The 24,300-nt window shown below is 44.0% G+C and overlaps 1 protein-coding gene across 1 annotated transcript; it reads left to right on the top strand.

Moving 5' to 3' along the window:
* The first annotated feature begins 493 nt into the window (after window positions 1-493).
* On the top strand, window positions 494-12,893 carry eif4e2rs1 (eukaryotic translation initiation factor 4E family member 2 related sequence 1). The gene is made up of 7 exons (XM_037112863.1): window positions 494-657; window positions 2,505-2,595; window positions 2,665-2,799; window positions 2,928-3,032; window positions 11,905-12,057; window positions 12,151-12,287; window positions 12,737-12,893. Exons 1-7 carry the CDS (start codon window positions 641-643, stop codon window positions 12,774-12,776), a joined length of 678 nt encoding a protein of 225 aa, XP_036968758.1. The 5' UTR covers window positions 494-640; the 3' UTR covers window positions 12,777-12,893.
* The last annotated feature ends 11,407 nt before the right edge of the window (window positions 12,894-24,300 follow it).

Here is a 24,300-nt window from a genome sequence, read left to right as displayed (position 1 = left end):
TATGATTGATTCAGTATTTGTCTGACCTACGATTCAGCATGTGAAGTCTGAGAAGGTGGGCTGTTGGCGGTCTGAGTCATTGAATTGCTCTGGATGATGTCACCACAGGTGACATCACATCAGTATTTGATACAGATTGACAGTTTACTATTAATGTGTTACGAGAACCCTAAAATGATTTAGTTCATATATTTATTTTACAATCCGGTCAGTATAACTGAGACTGTATATGAATTAATATGAATTCAGTTTGTCTCCGCACTGTTTTATATTAATTTTATTTAAAATTGAGACAAACAGCAGAACAAAGAGAAAAAGGTTTAAAAGAAAGACAAAATAAATAAAAATGTTTAAATGTCTGAAATAAAAACAGCTGAATCTATCTGACTGGTGGAGTAAAGTAACTAGTAGCATGAAGCAGAAATATCCGAGTAAAGTGCTGTATCCGTTACTCAAACTGCGCTTAGTTCAATTTGTCCTTTCTCCCCTCCCGTAAAACTCCCCTGCACATGCGCAATGACAGCCATTAGCTCACAGCACAGCTGCACGAGGAGAAACAGAAGAAGAAAATAAAGTAAAAAATAAAGAAACAAAGAGAATAAAAGAGAAAACAGAGAGTAGAGAGACAAACGGTGGAGAGATGAACCAGCTGGAGCGGTAAGACCCACTTTACACCCGGAACAGAACCGGAATACGATCCGGAACACCGCAGCTAACAGCTAACCGCTAGCATCACATTACTGCTCCTCATTCACTTTATCATTTATCAATAAAACTCTGATTAACGAAGATACTTATATTAAAGTACTGCAGTACTGTGAGAGGATAAACACAGTATTACTACATCTAACACAGATATTTATATTAAAGTACTGCAGTACTGTGAGAGGATAAACACAGTATTACTACATCTAACACAGATATTTATATTAAATTAATGCAGTACTGTGAGAGGATAAACACAGTATTACTACATCTAACACAGATATTTATATTAAAGTACTGCAGTACTGTGAGAGGATAAACACAGTATTACTACATCTAACACAGATATTTAGATAAAGTACTGCAGTACTGTGAGAGGATAAACACAGTATTACTACATCTAACACAGATATTTAGATAAAGTACTGCAGTACTGTGAGAGGATAAACACAGTATTACTACATCTAACACAGATATTTATATTAAAGTACTGCAGTACTGTGAGAGGATAAACACAGTATTACTACCTGATCTCACACAGATATTTATATTAAATTACTGCAGTACTGTGAGAGGATAAACACAGTATTACTACATCTAACACAGATATTTAGATAAAGTACTGCAGTACTGTGAGAGGATAAACAGTATTACTACATCTAACACAGATATTTAGATAAAGTACTGCAGTACTGTGAGAGGATAAACACAGTATTACTACATCTAACACAGATATTTATATTAAATTACTGCAGTACTGTGAGAGGATAAACATAGTATTACTACATCTAACACAGATATTTATATTAAATTACTGCAGTACTGTGAGAGGATAAACACAGTATTACTACATCTAACACAGATATTTAGATAAAGTACTGCAGTACTGTGAGAGGATAAACATAGTATTACTACCTGATCTCACACAGATATTTATATTAAATTACTGCAGTACTGTGAGAGGATAGACACAGTATTACTACATCTAACACAGATATTTATATTAAATTAATGCAGTACTGTGAGAGGATAAACACAGTATTACTACATCTAACACAGATATTTATATTAAATTACTGCAGTACTGTGAGAGGATAAACACAGTATTACTACATCTAACACAGATATTTATATTAAATTACTGCAGTACTGTGAGAGGATAAACATAGTATTACTACCTGATCTCACAGATATTTATATTAAATTACTGCAGTACTGTGAGAGGATTAACACAGTATTACTACATCTAACACAGATATTTAGATAAAGTACTGCAGTACTGTGAGAGGATAAACACAGTATAACTACATCTCACACAGATATTTATATTAAATTACTGCAGTACTGTGAGAGGATAAACACAGTATTACTACATCTAACACAGATATTTATATTAAATTACTGCAGTACTGTGAGAGGATAAACACAGTATTACTACATCTAACACAGATATTTATATTAAATTACTGCAGTACTGTGAGAGGATAAACACAGTATTACTACCTGATCTCACACAGATATTTATATTAAATTACTGCAGTACTGTGAGAGGATAAACACAGTATTACTACCTGATCTCACACAGATATTTATATTAAATTACTGCAGTACTGTGAGAGGATAAACACAGTATTACTACCTGATCTCACACAGATATTTATATTAAATTACTGCAGTACTGTGAGAGGATAAACACAGTATTACTATTACTCTGTCAGGCACAGTCAGACTCAGCTGGTTTTTGTCGGACTGTCGCATCACCTGCAGGACAGCAGACTCACTTCCTGTTTGTATTTCAGTCCAAAAGATGAGGAGGACCAGGAAGAGTCAGACTGTCACTATGACAACAGTGACAGGACCAACAACAACAACAACAACAACCGACGGAAGGTGAGACAGTCTGTCTGTCTGCATGTCTTCTCTCACCTGTCTATCGCTCACCTGTCTGTCTGTCTGTAGACAGTGTGTCCAGGTGCAGGTGAACACCCTCTCCAGTACAACTACACCTTCTGGTACAGCAGAAGAACTCCGAGTCGTCCGGCGAGTTCTCAGAGTTACGAACAAAACATCAGACAGATCGGCACTGTTGCCTCGGTACGTACACACGCACTCACACAATCAATCAATAATTTGCCATTTTCTTTTGTGTGAAATGATTGTTTAGTTTTTAGAACACAAAGTTTTTTGCTTTTGTCTGTGTGTGTGTGTTGGTGGGTGTCTAGGTGGAGCAGTTTTGGAGGTTTTACAGTCACCTGGTCAGACCAGGTGATCTGAGTGGACACAGTGACTTCCACCTGTTCAAGGAGGGAATCAAACCCATGTGGGAGGTAACAACATGTACTGTGGTACAGTTTTTCTTTCTTCTCTCTTTTTTTCCTCTTCTTTTTAATTTGTTGTGGTTTCTTTCATGTGATGAATGTACCTATTGTGAGTTGCTTTGGACATAAGCATCTGCTAAATGCCTGAATGAGAATGTAAAGTTAGCAGTATTATGTAGTGGTGCTGTAGGAGTATAACACAGAAATGCTGTTCTAGTCACTATTATTATTGACACAAAAGAAACTGATCGGGCCGCTGCTCATGTGCGTCGGGCTGTGGCGCCGTCCTACATTTCTGACTCGTGCTTTTTAAAGGGCAACTTCCATAATATTCCAATGAGGAAATGAGGCTGATGTTAAATGAAGCAATATGGATGATTTATTCCACAAAAATCAACAGTTTGAAAAATAAACATGCTGTTCTTGTCACTATCAACTTATTGACAAAAAGAAACGGCAGATAAAGCAGCAAGCAGCAATGATCGTGCCCCCGCTGCCCACAAGCTTTTGGCTGTGGTGCTGTATATGTAGATGTCTGTAGAACTTAGATGTCTGCATGTGCATGTGTTTACTGGACGTGGTTTGAATAGGTGAAATAACACTGCCTGTGGCCACTATGTGGTGCTAGAGATCGCACATCAGTTATATGTTGTGTTGTATTGTATGATGTGGAGAAACAACCTGTTACTGTAAATTGGATGATGTTTGTCTGCACTGCTAATGGCTGAGTGTAAGATAGAGCTTCAGTTGTCTTCTTTCAAAAGTGTATGCATGTGTTATGTGTGTAAAGTGTGTGTGTTTGTGTGTGTGTGGGGGGGGGGGTTTCCTGGTTTTACTTCAGCTTTGGTTTGCTTGCAGGGTTTGTATGGTCATGAAAAACCTCGAAAAGTTTTGGAAATTGAAAGTGCATTATCTAGGTTCTTGAAAAGTTAATGAAAAATCACACCTAGGATCAACATGTGTCTGTGGTTTGATTTAGAAGCACTGATTTTCGGTCTTGGAAATTTAATGAATGGAGAAGTCATTGAAAAGTCATGGAAAACTATTGCTAAAAAAGTGTACAAACCCTGTGCTTGTGTAAAACACTGTGTCCAGTGGGTGGCACTATAGATATGACACAGTATTGATGCACAGATGTATTCGGGGCGACACCCTCTACATGTGTGAGCAATGTGGTGCAGATGGGAAAGTGTATGTTGAGGTTATAAGGACTTCCTGCTTTATGGCGAAGCATCGAAATTGTCCGCACTGCCATACCCACACGGTGTAACAGATGCGAAGGCTTTTGATAACTTTTACATCTTCAAGGTCTGAGGATGATACTGACTGAATGTGAAGTCTGTGGTGTTAAATCTGTAGGAGGAGTTTGTTAAAGTATGAGGAGTGAAATGCTGCCAAGTGGCAGCAAAATCTCAACTGTGAATCAAAATGGCTGACTTCCTGTTGGACTGAGGGTTTGGGTCCAAGAGGATTTTTTGTGTATATGGCCATGATACATCTGCATAGCAAATGTCGTGCATGTAGGTGCATGTAGATTGCGGGGCTTCAAGCATGAAATCTTACAGGGGGCACTGTGGAGACATCTTATAACTGAAAAGGCCCGGACCCTATCAGATATCAGTGTTGGTGACTCATGATGGATGTGCAAACTTTGGCTTGTGTAGGAGTTTGTCTGTATGTACGAAATGTAAAAAGCCATCAGGGGGCTAACCCGCACCTGAAGGCGGATTAAAGTACTCATAAGTTTGAACCTACTTGCCAAATTTGATAACTCTGTGAACATCCTAAAGTCCTCTAAACAGATCCGGAAAAATTAGAATTGGCGTACGGTAATTAAAATGGCCGACTTCCTGTTGGGGCCAAAAAACATTCTCAAAATGAATTCCTGGCTATATCGATAAGACCTATGAGTCCTTCAAATTTCATTAAGATCAAAGAAGGTCTTTGGTCATATGACCCACTGTTTGGGGTGCTGTGGTGTCCCCCCACAACCCATCATGTTGAATCGTAAACATCAGATGTGACGTGTGTGCAGAGTTTAGTGAGTTTTTTTGGACGTTTACGCCAAACATTCGCTTCTTTTGGCAGACAAACATTTTGAACTGACAGAAACAACAGGGTCCTCGGGCTCTAACTAGTTGCTGATTATCATGTGCGTGACGGTGTCTTTGCTTGTGGTGCTTGAGTGAACTCGTATTCTTTGAGTGTTTGTTTTTTATTTGCTGTATTAAATGCAGCTCCTCTGTTACCCCCTGACTCTGTACCACCACATAACGGTGATTATAAATATATATATATATATATATATATATATATATATATATATACACATATATATATATATAAATAATCACTGTACCGTACTAGGTGGCAGCCTGTTGCAGCAGCTCCCGTGGGTTTCCAAGTTTTTCATAGTTTTTTTGTGGGTTTTTTGTATTTTTTTTGTATTTCTGTTTTGATTTTTGTTGTGAGTTATGGCAACTCTTCTCCAGAGACCGTGAGAGGATGGACACCTTACTTTTTTGAACTTTTGCGGCACTTGTTATGATGTTTCTGCTAGCCCTAGCAACAGAGGGTCAGGAGTGCATCATTGAGCGCATTGTTTACACACGCGACAAGCTGATTGCGCTGTGTAAACCTGCACTGCTGTGTGAACCTGCACTGCTGCGTGGAGCCAGGCCTGAGGTCCCAAAGGAGCTGCGGAGGAAATGCCGGGGCTGCAGGGCCGGAGTGAAATGAAGGGCAAAGAGGAGGAGACATAGATCGGCTGTACCGGCGATTTTCATGGGGAACCTGAGGTCTTTGGGGAATAAGACGGACGAGCTTGCCATGCTGATAAAGGCTCAGAGGGAATATCGTGAGAGCAGTGGGCTGTGTTTCACAGAGACATGGCTTCACACTCACATCCCCGACAACAGCGTGGCGGTACCCATCTTCAGCACTGTTGGGGCGGACAGGGACGTGATAAGCAGCGGAAACGTACACGTACGTTCCTCCTTCAGCTGATGCAGCGGTGGCCTGTGACATCATCCACTCCGCTGTTGCCCAGATACAGACGGAGCATCCTAACACATTTATTGTCATCACTGGGAATTTTAATCACGTCTCACTGGATAAAATATTTCCCAACATTTCACCACACCACAACCTGGTCCAGCTGACCCCTAAGTATGTCCCTCTTGTTCAGCAGCAGCCTGTTCACACTGTTCACACTAGGAGCGTAAGGGGGTGGACTCAGGAGGCTGCTGATGCACTACAGGACTGCTTTGAGTCAACATACTGGGATGTACTTGTTGAGCCACATAGAGAGGATCTCGACAGCATGACCGACTGTATCACAGAATACATCAGGTTCTGTGAACACACCACCATGCCAACCCGTACACTGCTTCCCTAACAATAAGCCTTGGATCACCAATGACCTGAAAGCTATTCTTAACAAGAAGAAGAGGGCGTTCAGGTCTGGAGACATGGAAGAACTGAGGAGAGTGCAGCATGAACTCAGGGATATGCTGAGGGCCTGTAAAGACACATACAGGAGGAACCTGGAGGCCAAACTCCAGCACAACAATGTGAGGGATGTGTGGACAGGAATGAGGCAGATCACTGGGTGTAAGGTGAGCGGCAGACAGTCATCAGGCAGCTTGGAGAGGGCAAACGAGCTGAATAATTTCTTCAGTAGGTTCAGCTCACAGGCTTCTGTCGTCTCCCCGACACCTCCAGGTCCCCACACACCCTCACTGCCCCAAATGCTTCCTCCCCTCCCCCCTCACTCCCCTGATGTGAGCTCTCCTGTTCAGCACCTCTCCTCCTCCTCCTCCTCCTCCTCCTCCTCCTCCTCCTCCACTTCCACTCAAGACACCAGCACCTTCCCTGATAGTATCAGCCCCAGGATGCTGAAGAAATGTGCCAGCCAGCTGTCTCCTGTCCTACAACACCTCTACAACTTGAGCCTGGGTCAGGAGAGAATACCAGTGCTTCCTGCCTGGTTCCTGTGCCAAAGACGTCGACACCATCAGACCTCAATGACTACCGACCAGTGGCCCTCACATCTTACGTCATGAAGGTGCTGGAGAGACTGGTCTTGGCCAAACTGAGGCTGCAGGTGAGAGCCCTGCTAGACCCTCTGCAATTTGCTTACCAACCCCACTTGGGAGTTGATGACACTGTCATCTACCTGCTGCAATGAGCCTATTCACACCTGGATTGTGGAGGAGGCACTGTGAGAATCACATTCTTTGATTTCTCCAGTGCTTTTAACACCATTCAGCCACTGCGACTGGGTGAGAAGCTGTGGGTGATTAGCGTAGATGACACAATGATCTCCTGGCAGGCCACAGTTTGCTTGTATGGGCAGTGTTCTGTCTGATGTTGTGGTTAATGATACAGGACCTCTGCAGGGAACTGTGCTTTCTCCTTTCCTGTTCACTGACTTTCAGTACAACACCTGCAGAAGTTTTCTGATGACTCAGCTGTTGGGTTGGGTGTACAAGTGAGGGACAGGAAGGTAAGTACAGTGAACTGGTAGACAACTTTGTGGAATGGACTAGACAGAATCACCTGCAGCTGAACATTAGCAAGACCAGAGAGATGGTGATTGATTTTAGGAAGAAGAGGAAGCAGCCTTCCAACCACTGCACATTCTGGGAAAGGATGTTCAAAGTTCAAAGTTCAAAGTTCAAAGTTGGCTTTATTGTCAATGCTGCAATATGTGCAAGACATACAGAGAATTGAAATTCTGTTACTCTCTATCCACAATGAGTGTAAAAAAAGTAGAAGTAAAAATGAAAAAATAAAGATTTAAATATAGATTTTAAATATATACAGGTGACATCGCGGAATGTAAACATGTGAAACATTTGTACATAGTGCAATTTGCAATTTTTTTATTTTTATATATATATATATTTTTCTAAGTGTTCTTTTACTGAGTTTTTACTGAGTTTGTAAAGTGGCTGGTGCCTTTTGGGTGGGTGGGGGGGGGGGGGGGGGTAAGTAATGTCCGTGGGGGGAGGAGGGGCGGCGGGGGGGTCAGCAAGGTCCAGAGTTTGTGGGGGCAGTGGGCGGAGAGGGAAGGGGGGGCAGTTCTGGGAGAGAGTTCAGCATCCTGGTGGCCTGGTGCATGAAGCTGTCCCTCAGTCTGCTGGTTCTCGTCCGGAGGCTCCTCACCCTCCTCCCGGATGGCAGGAGACTGAAGAGATGGTGGTTGGGGTGGGTGGGGTCGCCCGCAATGCTGAGTGCTTTGCGGGCTAGGCGTGTTTTGTAAATGTCCTGGAGGGAGGGGAGGGGGTACCGATGATCCTCTCAGCTGCTCTCACTATGCGCTGCAGGGTCTTCTTGCAGGATGCAGTGCAGCTGCCGTACCACACAGTGATGCAGCTGGTCAGGATGCTCTTGGTGGTGCCGCGGTAGAAGGTGCACATGATGGGGACTGGTGCTCTGGCTCTTCTCAGTCTGCGGAGGAAGTAGAGGCGCTGCTGAGCTTTCCTGGCCAGTGATGCGGTGTTGCTGCTCCAAGAGAGGTCCTCAGAGAGGTGCACACCCAGGAACTTGGTGCTGCTCACTCTCTCCACAGCAGCACCATTGATGGTCAGTGGAAGGTGCTGGGTGGGGGCTCTCCGGAAGTCGACAACAATCTCCTTCGTCTTCATCACGTTCAGAGAGAGGTTGTTGTCTCTGCACCACTTGGCCAGTTGGCTCACCTCGTCCCTGTAGTTTGACTCATCGTTGTTTCTGATGAGCCCCACCACAGTCGTGTCGTCCGCAAACTTGACGAAGAGGTTGCTGTCGTGTGTTGGTGTGCAGTCATGGGTCAGCAGGGTGAACAGTAAGGGGCTGAGCACGCATCCTTGGGGAGCCCCTGTGTTCAGTGTGATGGTGCTGGACACGCTGCTGCCGACCCGAACTGCCTGTGGTCTTCTTGTTAGGAAGTCCAGCAACCAGTTGCAGAGTGAGGTGTTCAGTCCTAGACAGTCCAGTTTCTGTATCAGCTGCTGGGGGATGATCGTGTTGAACGCTGAACTGAAATCCAGGAACAGCATCCTCACATATGAGTCTTTAGAGTCCAGGTGGGTGAGAGCTGAGTGGAGGGCGGTGGAAATTGCATCGTCAGTGGACCGGTTGGTCCGATATGCAAACTGGTACGGGTCCAGGGAGGGAGGTAGGCTGGATTTGATGTGTTTCATGACTAACCGCTCGAAGCACTTCATGATGATGGGGGTCAGTGCCACGGGGCGGTAGTCATTGAAGCAGGATGGAGAGGCCTTCTTTGGAACCGGGATGATGGTGGTGTTCTTGAAGCAGGTAGGGACAACAGCTTGGCTCAGGGAGATGTTGAAGATGTCTGTGAAGACATCTGTGAGCTCCTCTGCACAGTCCTTCAGCACGCGACCCGGGATGTTGTCTGGTCCTGCAGCTTTCCGTGCGTTGATCCTGGAGAGGGATCTCCTCACGCTGGCTGGGGACAGGGACAGTACCTGGTCGTCTGGAGGGGGTGCTGTTTTCTGTGCAGAGGTGTTGTTGTCGGCTTCAAACCGTCCGTAGAAGTGGTTCAGATCATTCAGCAGAGTTATGTTGTTATCACAGGTCTGTGGTCGAGGCTTGTAGTCCGTGATGGTCTGTAACCCCTGCCACAGGCTCCTTGTGTCTCTGCTGTCGGTGAAGTGGTGAGTTATCCTGTTGCTGTACTGCCTCTTTGCAAGTCTGATGCCACGGGACAGGTTGGCTCTTGCTGATCTGAGACCAGCCTCATCACCTGCTCTGAAAGCAGCATTCCGGGCTCTCAGTAACCGATGTACTTCCCCCGTCAGCCATGGTTTCTGATTGGCCCGTACTGTGACGGTCTTGGTGTCCGTGACATCATCAATGCATTTGCTGATGTAGGCAGTAATAGTGTCCGAGTACTCCTGTATGTTGATGTGGTGGTTGTAAGTGGCTGCCTGCTTAAACATGTCCCAGTCTGTGGTGGAGAAGCAGTCCTGGAGTGCTGAGGAGGCCCCCTCTGGCCACACCCGTACCTGTTTCTGAACCGGTCTGGTGACTTTGACCCTAGGCCTGTATGCTGGCATTAGCATAACAGTGATGTGGTCAGAAGCGCCGAGGTGGGGGAGGGGTGCTGCCTTGTATGCTCCTCTCAATGTAGTGTAAACCTGGTCCAGTGTGTTGTTTCCCCTTGTTGCAAAGTCAATGTGTTGGTACACATTAGGAAACACTGTTTTGAGATTTGCATGATTGAAATCTCCAGCCACGATGAGAAGTCCCTCTGGGTGGGCAGTCTGCTGTTCATTTATGGAGCTGTACAGTTCACTCAATGCCTTGTCTCTGTCATTGTTGTTACAGCTGGGGGGGATGTAGACTGCAACAAGCAGGATAGCAGAAAACTCCCTCGGTAGATAGAAAGGCCGGCATTTGATGATCATAAACTCCACAAGGGCTGAACAGTGTCTGCAAACCACCACAGCGTCCCGACACCAAGCATCCCGGATATACACACAGACCCCGCCACCGCGGGTCTTACCTCCTTCTATGAGGGCTCTGTCTGCTCGGTGGCACGTTAGCCGGTCGAGCTGAATGGCGGAGTCCGGTGTGTTATCGTTCAGCCATGTTTCCGTAAACACCAAAACACAGCACTCTCTCACAGTCCGCTGGGTCGATCTCATGAGCTGTATGTAATCCAGTTTATTGTCTAAGGAGCGTACGTTGGCTAGTACGATAGATGGAATAGCCGGCTTGTGTGGGTTAGCCGTTAGCCTAGCCCGGATACCTCCGCGCTTTCCTCGCTTCTGCCTCCTCTCGCACCGCTTGCGGCGCTTCCTCTGTGGGTGGGCTGCAATAGTGGGGGTCGGTGTTGAAGCGGGCCGCCGGAGAAGGCCATGGTTGTGAAGCTCCTCAGCATGAGTCGGGTTTATCTTCCAGAAAAAAGTATTTCCGATGTCAAAAAGAGTCCTGCGGCTATATGTGCGCCTTGGGACGGACAAACGCGACGAAAACGTACAATTCCTTGTGCACACAGAGGAAGACAAACATGAAAAACACGTAAAATACTCCATTTTGGGACAGAGAGGGGCCGCTGCGTCCGTACGCGCCGCCTGCCGAGGTCAAGCTTTGGAGGGGTGGGGGGTTGGGGGACTTAAAGTACCTTGGTGTTAGCCACAGACTGGAGATCTAACACTGAAGCTGTTTACAAGAAGGGGGTGAGCAGACTTTACTTCCTGAGGAAGCTGAGATCCTTCAACGTGTGCAGCAAGATGTTGGAGATCTTTTACCAGCCTGTGGTGGCCAGTGTACTTTTCTTTGTGGTAGTTTGATGGGGGAGCAGCATCGGAGCCAGCGACACCAACAGACTCAACATCCACTTCAACTCATCAGGAAGGTTGGCTCTGTGATTGGCTGTAAACAGGACACTGGAGGCTGTGGTGGAGAGGAGGACACTGAAAAAACTTATCCATCATGGATAATCCTCTCCACCTCACACTGGCCAGATCGGCCTTGATTTCCTATCACGTGATCGGATTGGGACATCCCTGATATATAGGTTTCTTGATCTGGTAGATAAACACAAATAATATCAAAATGAAATGAGATAAAATATGATTAAATGCTATAATCAAAAGTAAAGACTCTCACTTATTACTACTAAAATTCCTGAAATGTTAGAATCAACCAGATTTTGTCTGTGGCTCTAACAGTGACAGTGTTGCTGCAGCTCCTGTCTGCTCAGTATGTCTTTGATCGTTATCAATTCATGTGATGAAGTGATTTCCCTCTTCTACTGAGTCTGTAGTTGAAGCCACGCTGCAGCCTCATGTAACACGCAGCCAGTGTAGCCAGTCTGGGACTCAGCCCTGTCTCTCTCTCACCTGTCTGTCCTGTCTCGGTGCAGGACGAGTCAAACCGCAGTGGGGGGAAGTGGATCATTCGTCTCCGTAAAGGTCTCGCCAGTCGCTTCTGGGAGAACATCATCCTGGCCATGTTGGGAGAGCAGTTCATGGTGGGAGAGGAGATCTGTGGAGCTGTCGTCTCCATTCGCTTCCAGGTATGACTGACTTCAGTACGACAACTACTACTGCTACTACTACTATCAGATCATTGTAGCCGGATCATTGTTATCTACCTGTCTGTCCATCAGGAGGACATCTTGTCAATCTGGAACAGAACGTCCAATGACCAAATGACGACGTCGAGGATCAGAGATACTTTAAGACGAGTTCTGAACCTTCCAACCAACACCATCATGGAGTACAAGACCCACAACGACAGCCTCAGGTACTAATCTTACTACTACTACTGTTAATGTAGTACTACTGTAAAACACTATCATTCAAGATTCAAAGTGTTTATTGTCATGCACAATAAAGGAACATGCTCTCCATTGTGCAATGAAATTCCTACTTTGCTGTTCACAGAATGCAAACGGTGTAATAAAAAAATTACATCTGAAATATACAATATACAAAGTAAAGCACTCAAAAGCACTTTTACACATGGCACATGCAATAAATAGAAAAAAAACATGGGCTACAAGACCCCCAATGACAGCCTCAGGTACTGCTGCTACTCTAGAAAGACTGGAAAACACCATCTTGAAGAGTTAGCCTAAACTTAACCAACAACATCCAGTATTAGAACTGGTCCTGGTGTGGTTCTGTCAGAACCCTGTTAGAACAGTGTAGGACCAGGTTTTGGGTCTTTGATGTTGTTATTTTGTGTTCCAGGGACAACTCGAGCTTCAGAAACACAAAGATTTCTCTCTGAGGACGAGCGTGTCAGCTGACTGTCCTCTTGTCCAATCAGGATCAACGTCCTCAACTGTCATTGGCCAGCGGAGCTGCGTGTGTGTGTTGACTGGATCAATAAAGTGACTGACCTGAAGTTGTTTGACTGTTTTCTTATTTCAGACATTGATCAGGGATGGATTATTGATCAGCAGCTGGAGGAGGATGTTTTAATTCTTTTAATTTAACCCAAACAAACAAATACTCAGTTCCACCAGTCTGACCAGTGCTGTGGCTGCTGGTCTTCTGGTCACTGCAGAGTTTGATCAGAGAGGATTTTATATTTCTGGATGTTTTTGTTTATTTTGTGTAAATGAAAGAAAATGTTTAGTTTTTTTTTCTCATTTCTGTCATATAAAATAAACAAGTGATGAAAGAAAAATGTTGAAGTGGATTTTTTATGATATGCTGGAAAATCAAAACCCTAACCCTAACCCTAAAAAAAATCGACCCTAACCCAACACATTGTAAAAAGCTTTAAACTTAAGTGTCACTAATTCAGCTTCAACTGATCTAAAGTGATGGCGCCCCCTGGTGACTGAGATTGGTTAACAGCTTCAACACCACCTGTTTTAATTCAGATCAGAGCTGAGTCCAAAGTGAATCTGACAGATTCTTCATGAACACAATAAATCCACAGACAAGACAAACATTTAGTGTGATCATAGTTACATCAGTTCAACCTTCAACATGTTGCAGTAAAACAGAGGAGGTGTCTGTGTTTGTCTGCAGCACCTGCTTCAACCTGCTTCACTTCAGTGTGATCTGGACTACAAGTACTGAGAGCTAACTGGAGTCCTGCTCCTGACAGCAGAGGAGTTCTATATTCCAGCTTCATACACTAACAATGCTGCTCCTCCTGTTGGTTAGAGCACCATTACTGCTTTAGTTACAGGCTGTGGGGTGTGTCAGCTGTGATGAAGCTCAGTGTTCAAACATACTTCAACCAGCCTGTATTTAAAACATGTCGCAGAAAAGTCCAAGAAAATGAAATGAAATAAATATACATATTCACATACATACACAGATACTTACAGATACATGTGTATATATATATCTATATCTATCTCTGTCTATCTATCTGTCTATCTGTCTAGATAGATAGATAGATAGATAGATAGATAGATAAATACTTGCACATATAGGCCCTAACCCTTCGACAGGACACTCGTGCGATTTATGAAACATTTATATCTGACCAATCTCAGCATATGAATGAGCGGGCCTTGATAAATGCGGCGGCTGAATTTAATCGTCATGAACATGTTATGCCCTTAAATATTCCTGGTTCGGAGGCCTGGCCCAATAAAAGGGGCTCATAAAAACGCTGTGTGGAAGAAGATATCGGAGGCAGTCAACAGTGTTTCCGTAGAGGAACGGACTCCGGCTGAGGTTTGAATACAATTCTCAATAACTTATCCTATGCCTAACTACTTAAATGAATCTTTTCATCCGCAGCCTAAAAGCTTATGTCTGCTAATTGATCAAGACAATTCTTTACATTTAGATCAAGAAAAAATGGTCAGATTTAAAGCTGGCCACCAAAAAATGTGTTGCTGCACTGAAGCGCAGCATCAGGCAGACTGGAGGAGGCCAACCAGACTCCAGCCTGATCCTGACAGGGATAGAGGAATTAAAAAGCCTTGTTGACTGGGTCCGAGTCGATCTCTGGTATAAGTGGTGGAGGTGACACAGACGCACTCGCGTCAGACGCAGAGCAGAATGGTAACTAACAACCTCCTTTTGCTTGCATTGAAAAATCTATCAAACTCTGACTGTACACCATGTCTTACAAATAATTATGCTTACATGTTACATGGGTATACATTTTTAGTATTATTATTTTTTTTAATGTTTCAGAGCCAGGCACCCACGTGCTGTTGGCCAGGTCACCTCCCCAGAGCGGTCCCACTGCTGCTGAGAGTGAGCTTGTGCCCTCTGCCCCCCCTGCTGCACCCAGAACAAACCTCATCACGGCAGAGGTCCTGGAGAGACAACGGGAGATGTGCCAGTTATTGGCCTCAGTTGTCGGCACACTTGAGGCAATAAATGACACACTAAAGGTTTAGCCAATTTCACCAACAATACTTCACATTACTGATTAAATACTACAGAGCATTTGCAAGAGTTTAATGAATACGTTTTAAAAGCGGCAAATGAGGTCCTGTCTCTTCCGTAGAGCCCCCAGTGGAGGCGGTGCTGGCCATGGTTCCATGGGCATTGGCTCATCTGGCTGCACCCGTGTGAGTGTGTGTGCACTGTTGAACCTGCGTTCCTGCTCTGTGGCGGGGTTATTAGGTATTCCGTTAGAGGATAACCCTTGTCACCTAGAAGAACCATACCAGAATGTTAATCATCTGATACTTTGTTTAGTTTAATGCAATTTATCGAGGGTAGCCACTTAGCGAGGAGATGACTTTGGCTCTGCAGTGAGCCCTCCTGCGCCGCGCACCAACACAGCTTTTTTTGAAATATAAAAGAATCGTGTGTCCCTCCTGGCCGCCATGTTTAAAAGTGATAGCTTGGCATAACAAATCACCTGTACATTTATTGAGTGGTAGTTTTTGCGATTGATGAACACATAATCATTCATGGATGGTGCCTTCAGACGCACATGAGTATAATCAATTGCTCCAACAACACTTGGAAACCCAGCAATCTCTTAACATTGCCATTAATCACAGATTGCTGGGCAGCATTGTATGGGAACCGAATGTTCTTTTGGGAGAGGGATTTTATTGCATCTTACGCTGCTGGCATCGTCCTGCTGATGGTTGGCTGAGAGACCCCAGCCCTGTCCCTGATCTCCCGCTGAAAGGTCACAGTGGCCAAAACCCCAGTGTGGCTAGCACCTGAACTTGTACAGGTAAGGCATTTGACCGCCTGGTTTCCCTCTTCAAACGAGCATCTAAATTGTTCCGTAAATCAATAAGAACATGCCTTGGGAGCCAAAAGCCACTAATCAGCCAAGCATCACTCTCCATGAGGAGATCCCTGTGGTCTCTGAAAATGCACTCACTTCTGACGCGCATATTGTTCCTCCAAAACAAGCAAGTCTGCCATCGTCAATATGTGATAAGTGTCAAAGCATCTGTCTAAATGGGGGAATGAGTAAACACCTGGCCAATCACAGTAGAACGATGATTATCTCAACAAGTGCTTTAAATTTTTGTTCCAGTTGTGTCACACCCATCGGAAAAAAACTAAAACAATTACACACTTTTGCCATGAGTTAATTTGCAAACACACATTTCTGCTTGTATTTATGATTATTTCAAGTGGTATCAGTAAAAAAGTGGAATTTTTAATTGTTATTTTATTCGTTTTAAGAATCTGTTTTGATCTGTTCTTACTATGTGACTGCTTATGCGTAATGACAGCTGAGGTTGTTAAATATTTTAGCCAGACTTTACTGTGCTGCACCGCAAATCCACAGACTCAAATTTGCGTACACAATCTCAGACCTGACGTGAGATCTGATGGTAGCTTCCGCTCATGTACAAATTGATAAATGCCGATGTTTGCGTGGAAATGGTCGTACACATGGTTTTCTGCCGTACGTTCATTTGATAAATGAGGGCCATAGAGTATTGAAACGTGTCATCTGTTTTTTGCAGGTCACACTACCGTTGAGCCAGGCACTTCTCACTGTGACTCATTACATTTCAGTCAGTGCAGTTCTTTGACCCAGTTGGCGCCACCACCTCCTGTAGGACAACACACAACTGTCCAAAACCAGGCTGTTCCAGGACATTCCAGGCTGTTCCAGGCAGGTTAGTGCAGGTCTAATCCTGCCTCTATTCTTGGCTGCAGACCAGCTGGGAGCTGTGATCTCTGAGGATCCAGACCTAATCCAGATCAGGGTTAACAGATCAGCCCCCCCTCACTGCACAACCGCAGAGTGCTGAGACACTGACACACTATAATACAGTGGAATAGCAGAACAGGAACAATTTAGTGTCAGTTTTCACACTCTCCTGTCCACCTGTCTACCTGTCTTACCTGTCCTCCAGTCTTACAGGTAGACTGTCTCCACCTGTGATGTCAGAGGGAACCTGATGATGTCATCAGTCAGAAAGCAACCTTTAGTTTGATGAAATTACCTCAGTGAGATTCAGCAGGTAAGAGGGTCTCTCTCTCTCTCTCTCTCTCTCTCTCTCTCTCTCTCACACACACACACACACACTCACACAATGTCATCCTCTCATTACAGACTCTAAACTGATCCAAACTTCCTCCTGAACTCTAACGAGATTGACTAAAGCTGCTGTCAGTGTGTGTGTGTGTGTGTGTGTGTGTGTGTGTGTGTGTGTGTGTCACTCTCTCGTTCGACCTGACATCAGCACTTTCTGCATCGTTGGTTCATCAGTTGGTTTGGAGGGTTTTTTTCTTTAATCGACTGAAATCGAAGGCTGGTTGGACGAATGAACCTTTGACACAAAGGTAGACACTGTGTGTGTGTGTGTGTGTAGGTGTGTGGATAGTTTTGATGATTGATTGATTGATTGATTTTGATTTAGTTTTTTCTTTCTGTGCTGTACCTAACCCTATTACATTCTAGTATTATAGTATGTAGCTATACATCACGGAACTGTATAGCTACAGTATGTTTTACAGTGGTTATACAGTATTTTGTGCTGTGTAACACAGTGTTTCCCTTAGATTCTTTTGTAGCAGCGGTGCTCTGAGTCGGTAACCTAGCAACACTAAGGGGATCTGGGGGCATGTTCCCCCTGTAAGAAACTTTAGAAAAGTAACCCTTTAAATGGTGACTACTGGCAAGATTTTTTGGGGAAAAAAAACAAAACTGACAGATTGAGACTTGCAAAAGAAGTCTCCTTCTTACAAATGAGATAACAATCAACAGATTCAAAGCATCTGCTGAGACCAGATCATTGTACAAATGTGCCTTGAACTGGGCAGAAACAAAGTTAATAATTTGTGTTAATTTTCAGCTCAATTAGGACCTGAGCAGGGAACCTGCGAGGTCCCTATTGTTTTTCATTGCCGTCTACCTTTTTCCTTTTTTTTTTTGCTACTTTGCGAAATGTCGAAAACCTACTTTTGCGAACTCCTTCCAGGCAATTTCACCGATTTGCGCGAAGCAAATCGGTGAAATTGCCTGGAAGGAGTTCGCAAAAGTAGGTTTTCGACATGTCTCTGCTACTGCTCCAACATATGTGCAGCCACAGAAACTGCAAGAAAGCCCTACAGGTCAAGGTCTAACAGCACCCTCTACTGGTGCAAAGACAACTAGCAGTGAACAAGCAGACAGTCAGTGAGCAGACCGTGTGAAGCTGCATGGACTTTCTGTGTGTTTCTCTAATGATGTGTGCGTTCTTGAGGAAGTATAAGTGGTATCTGCTTGTAGTTATGGATAATTTGATCACTATTGCAGTTTGTGTTATTTTACATGGAAATATGTTGTGTGAGTTTGAGTTAGCTCAGTAGCCTTTGTCTCAGTAGTAGTTAGCTGCATGACCACCCGACGGCAGCATGCCCCAACACGCGTGGACTCCAAGGGTCCATTCATTTCAAGTACTGCTGTTTATATACTGCTGGTTAAGAGACAGTGGGTCACATGACATGGAAGCTATTGACAAAAAAATGCAATCGTCTCCAGCAATTCAAGGCAAGGCTCTGGGAGGTGAGCTAACTGTCCTCCTGCTGCTCACAATGAGTGAACCTCAGTAAAGTCGCGGCTGGACCCGAGTGAATATCCACCGAATATCCAACTTAAAACTAACTTCACCCCGGTTGTTTACCTAGAGTAACATTTTGCCTAAGAGTGTGGACCACTGGTCTGAGGGGGCTTCAGGCGGCTCTGTCAAATTTACCTAGCTAGCTGCTAGCAACTTATAATGCAAGTTAGCAACTGGGGTCTAATGAATGTAACTGCAGTACACTGACTCATGACATGGGGTAAACAATGAAATCAGAGACGGTTAATAAAGGATCTAAGGCATAAGTGTCAAACCCGCTCTGATTGCGGCACGCAGATATTTTGTGGCCCCCACCTTGATATGAAAGTTTAATGTTACATACTTGCCAACATTGTGGAAAATAGGGATTTTAAACCACACGTCCAAAGTTCTTAGAACACAGGCTGCGTCCGAAATTCCATACTAACATGCTATTGAGTACGCTAAAACAGTATGTGAGATTTTTTAGTATGTCCGAAACCTTAGTATGAACCTAATAGTACGTGAGGTGCATACTATTTTCGGTAAATTTTTCAATATGCAAGCCCTAGACACTACGCTGGCATAAATATCCCACAATGCAATGCAGCGGTGACAACAACAACAACACAACAGACAATGGTGGACAGCGACCAGTGCAGCTCTGGTGTAACTTCTAACGTTATGATGCTTCGATTTAAGTTTCTAACAGTAGCCGTTTAATTAACATTAGCACCTTAGTTAACTCAGTTAACATTATAACCACAGCAGTGTGTCATCATTAGCCAAATAAAACATGTTTTACACGAGTATTATTGCAGATTGCCAGTAGAGGTGAGGTTGACACGGGTTACCATGGTTACACATCTCCAATCCAACCGGCAAGGGGCTCTCAGGAATTGCGTCACTTCCGCGCTAAGCAGTGTGTCTAAAAAGATGCATACTGCTGTTATCCACTCAAAAGTATGTTGAACGATAGTACACATATTGAGTATGTAGTGTATAGTATGGAATTTTCTGACGCAACCACAGTGTTTCCCCTAGATTCCCCCTAGAGTCAGTAACCTAGCAACACTAGTGGGTTCCAGGGGCATGCCCTTTAAATGGTGTCTACTGGTGAGATTTTTGAAAAAAAATAAAAATAAATCATTTTCAGAATTTCAGAATCAGAATCTAAGACATAAGACAAAATAGTGTAGAAGTTGAAATTGCTGCTTGAAAAATAACATTAAAGTTAACCTCTTGAGCATTAGAGAACTATTTTACCATTATTTTCAGAAGTCAGTGGGCCACATGAAGCTATTGAGAAAAAAAATCCAATTTCATTAAACCTACAGAAATCATGTCATCATCAAAATCAAAATCATCAGATAACCTTCCACAATGATTGCAGGGTTAGGGATGGATTGTATTTTGTTCTTCCATCTGTTGAAATGGGCTGATTTGTTTGAAAGTTGACAGTAATATGATCGCCACTATCCATGTGGATGATTTATTATCATGACGAATCTGCAGTTTAACGATCAGATTAATGACCAACACCTATGTTCCGTTGACACTGTCACCGAGGAGAGTGGACCTCCAACGGGTCCGTGTCAGGCCGCTGGTCGAGGTGAGGCTGGAGCCTCATCAGGGTCTACCTGCCTTGGTGATATGGTCAACGGTAACATCGGTATTGGCTAGGATGTACAACGCCGCTAACTTAGCAGCGCCCGCTGCATCCACGGAGTTATTATAGAAAATATAGCCAGTAAATAACACCTCCATGGCTGCAGCCCATGGTTTGAATATAATAAATACATGATGGTGTCCCACTTCATGCTCTCCACGCTTGCTCTGCACTGATGTGACGTTCAAGGACAAATCATTTGAAAAATCTTTTGGGGTTGCAACTGAATCATGGATGTGCATGGCCGCCACTGTTCCCGCCCTGGCTTACAAGGCAGGGTGTAAATGTACCGTATATTACCAAATAATAGCCGGCTTTCAATTAACTGCAGGGTCCCCTTTAAACGCCAGGTGCAGGTGTACATTTTGATAAATAACTGCCGGTTCCAAATAAATGCTGAGTCTCATTGTTATTATTTTTTTTAAATCAAGGAATGCCTGGTCACAAATTGCTGCCTGGTCTGTTAAGCAGTGTTGGGCATGTTACTTTTAAAAAGTAATTAGTTATAGGTACTAGTTACTGCTCCCAAAAAGTAACGGAAGTTGAAATGAAAGTAATTTGTTATCAAGAAAAGTAACTATTGTGTTACTTTTATTTCTTCCCCCGTTTGAGCTCGGCAGTTATTTTAGCGTACTCGGCATCTACATATGTTTTTAGCAAATGTCTATCTGCATGGCGGACCGGCTCCTGCTCTCCCTGATATATTGCCAGTGAGAGCTCTGAAGGAGTCTGAGTCAGCTGTTGATAACAGGAGCATGTTCTCAACAACATACCTGCCTATAACTGCATTCAGTTCAGTCTGTGTCACAACTTTTTGTGCAGTTGTTAGCAGAGCTCATGTTAGCCACACCTGGCCTGCTGTCATCACCATCAGCGTCAACAATGGAGTTTTTGGCCAATGTTTTGTAGCAGCGTGTGCCGCTGAGAGATGCTTCATTAGATCAGAGTTGCTTACAACGGACGTGGATAAAGGAAATTAAGGTTGTGTCTGTACTTCCACTTTGAAAACACTAACTTTCCCTCTGGACTCCATTTCTGCAGTTCACCTCTGCTAGTTTGTGTGTGTGAGGCAGTTGAGTGCTTGTGTGTAAACCGAACATTGCCACTGATTGGCTTAAGAACTCTCACGCTACCTTAGAGAGCCAATCATCATCACTTATGCGGTTGTCCCGACCCTCCCCCCTCCCTTTGCAGCTCCGGTGGCTGAGAGCCGAGTCGGATGACAACAGCTTCAATGAGCAACTTCAGTTTGTAACGCGCCACATTTAATAGCCGGTAACGGCGTTGTAACGACGGAAATAGTAATTAGTTAGATTACCCGTTACAGAAAAAAAGTAACGCCATTTATTCTAACGCGGTTATTCCCAACACTGCTGTTAAGTGATTGAAACAAATAAACACCCCGGCTATAATGTGGTACTTAACAGTATGATAACTCCCGGTCCGGGGAGAGAGACATGCATCGGTTCTGCCCACAGTGCTCAGCTGCAGACACAGCAGAGAGGTGACGAGACATGACTCATCATGACTGACAGGCATCAAGGCCACTCAGCGTTACCTTACTGACCCGCCCCAGCTGTTTCATTCACAGAAATAGGGCCTGTGGCAATTCTTTTTTTTTTTTTTCCTTCCTTTATGGGCCCCTGAAGGCAGGCCCCTGTGATATTAACCTACAAAAATTGTCTTTTGGCTTTTTTTTTCCCCTTTTTTTTTTTTGCTGTGGCATGCGGCTGCAGAATGCACATAGGATAAACATTGGTATAACTACTGTATGTTATACTAAGGTTATACAGTATATTCTACTGTGATGTGTACTGTGATTATACTGTGTCAGGGTTAGGGTTAGGGTTAACCAGCAGCACTATTTCTGTGAAACCTGCTCATCTCAGTCTGGTTATTAGATAATATCTAATATTTATTATTTGCCTGTCAGACTCGACTCTGTTGCTCCTCCATTTTTGTTAAAGTTTGTTTTTTAATATAGTTCTTAATTCAAATAATGTTTTATTTTATAAAAACTGATGTTGACGAGACTCAAAGTGACAGAAGATCTGGTTTTACATCAGCCAATCACAGAGCTGCAGGTTAGTTCTGACAAATCCAATTGAAAGCTTACAGGTGTGTGTGTGTGCGTGTGTGTGTGTGTGTGTGTATTAATGTAATTGGATTAAAGCTGAACCTCCCTGTCTCTAATTTTACCTTCAGAAGTGTCATAAATAAATATGAAGAGTTTAAAAATCAGAATGTTTTTGATCTGCAGTCACTGAATCTTTGGGGTAGTTTGTCTGCTCTCATCTCGACTCTCTTACTAATGTAATAATCATATTTCATCACAGTCGTATAACAGTTTGAGTCCAAAATGTCCCTGAATGTCTCAGTTTGTCCCCTTTCATGACCTCCAGCTGCATGGACTCCACAAGTGAATGTAAAACCTGCTGACACATGTTATCCAGCATGATGTGACAGTGTTCACATAGTGTGTCTCCACAAAGATCAAACCAGAGGGGTTCAAGTCTCTGAAGGATGGAGTGATGCTTCTGCTCTGTCAGGGTGGAGTCTGAAAACATCTTCCTCTGCCATGTTTCACTCTGAGATATCATTCTGTCTCCTGTCCGTCTTCTCACATGCACCATTCTGTTACTGACACAGATCCATTGCTGGGATTCATCAGTAAACAGACTATCTTCATCCTCACTGTGAGGTTCTGGTGTTTCCGAGCCCACCTCAGGTGGTTGTTGTTGTTTTCTCCTGAGAAGTGGTTGAGAAAGTGCTGTGTGTCCTCTGAGACTCTGGACTCTGAGACAGATTGTTCTGACAGACGACTGCTGATCGGACTCTGGATAACAGACCTTTAGTGACTTTAGTGTAGACATGGTGTGATGCTGTGAAATATCCTTTTTTTCAAGAGTTCTGCTGGAAACTCGAGGAAAGGTCGTATTTATAACAACTGAACACTGACCGTGCTGTGACGAGCCTCTGATGAGAGAACACCAGGTTGCAACAGAAGACACACAGCTGAGAGAAATCTGAACTTCACTTCAAATGAGTTCAATTTCAAACCACAAATTGGCTAAAATTTAATTGGTGGCCCAGAAATGGTGTCAGTAATAATAATGATTGATCCTGCCTGAACTGTCATGAATCTCACACATGATGTTTATCAGTTCATCTCATCAATATTCAGGGCCACCCCTGGCCAAATCAGGCCCTCCCATTACAAAATAGCTGTATCATGAAATGCCATTTAGGTTTACAACTTTTATTAGTAGGAACAAATCAAATGAACAGCCTATTTCAACAATGGAACAAGCCTTTTACAGATGCACATATCTGCATTTTCTGGATGCAAAGTCATCAATGAGGTCATCATATGGCAGCTGCTGTGCCACTTCTGAGTTGATGCTTATGACAGCCAGGCTACTCAAGCGCTCTTGTGCCATTGATGAGCAGACGTATGTTTTGATGAGCTTCAGTTTTGAAAAACTTTGCTCAGCAGAGGCAGCTGTAACAGGGAAAGTTACTGCAATGCGGAAGTCAATCCATAGATTTAGATGCAGTTACTGCAAATGATTTTCATGAAGAAATGACAACATCTTCAGAGCAGTTGTTTGTGTTGGCAGTTCTGTGAGACTCATGATTTCCTGGGCCATCTCTGCACCATCAATATCAGACTCTCCCTCTCCTGCAGTCAATGTCTTCTCCACCTTGGTGTAGTGTAGGTGCAGGGTGTCTTTGGACATCCCATGAAACTGTCTAAAATCAAGCAGTACACCAAATTTCTCCTTCTCCTCAGTAAATGTCTCAGATCTGTCTTGCAGTGATCTAAGACGGAGTCAACAACAGTGTTGAAGAATGTCACCTCAAGCTTCTTCAGGGCATCATTCATGGGCTTATCTGCCCGCTGATTGGTCAGATGCTGTGTCCTGTCAATCATTATGGCAACATGTGCAGTGTCAGATTACTGGTCTCTTTTTTTTTCTCTCCTGCCTCGGGCTGACTTGATGCTCTACGCACGCCTCTTGGCAGCGATTTGCGCATTTGCAGAGAATGCATACCTTTGCGTAAAATGTGGCCTGCCATGGATTGTGGGGCACTACGCAGGTGAGAGCAGTGTTCAGGTGGACGTTTATCCTCAGGGTGATGATGCCATGTCC

This window comes from Acanthopagrus latus, chromosome 10 (assembly GCF_904848185.1).
Source record: "Acanthopagrus latus isolate v.2019 chromosome 10, fAcaLat1.1, whole genome shotgun sequence".
Lineage (NCBI taxonomy): Eukaryota > Metazoa > Chordata > Actinopteri > Spariformes > Sparidae > Acanthopagrus > Acanthopagrus latus.
Note: the sequence above shows the minus strand (reverse complement) of the source record. Positions and strands in the feature narration are given on the sequence as shown.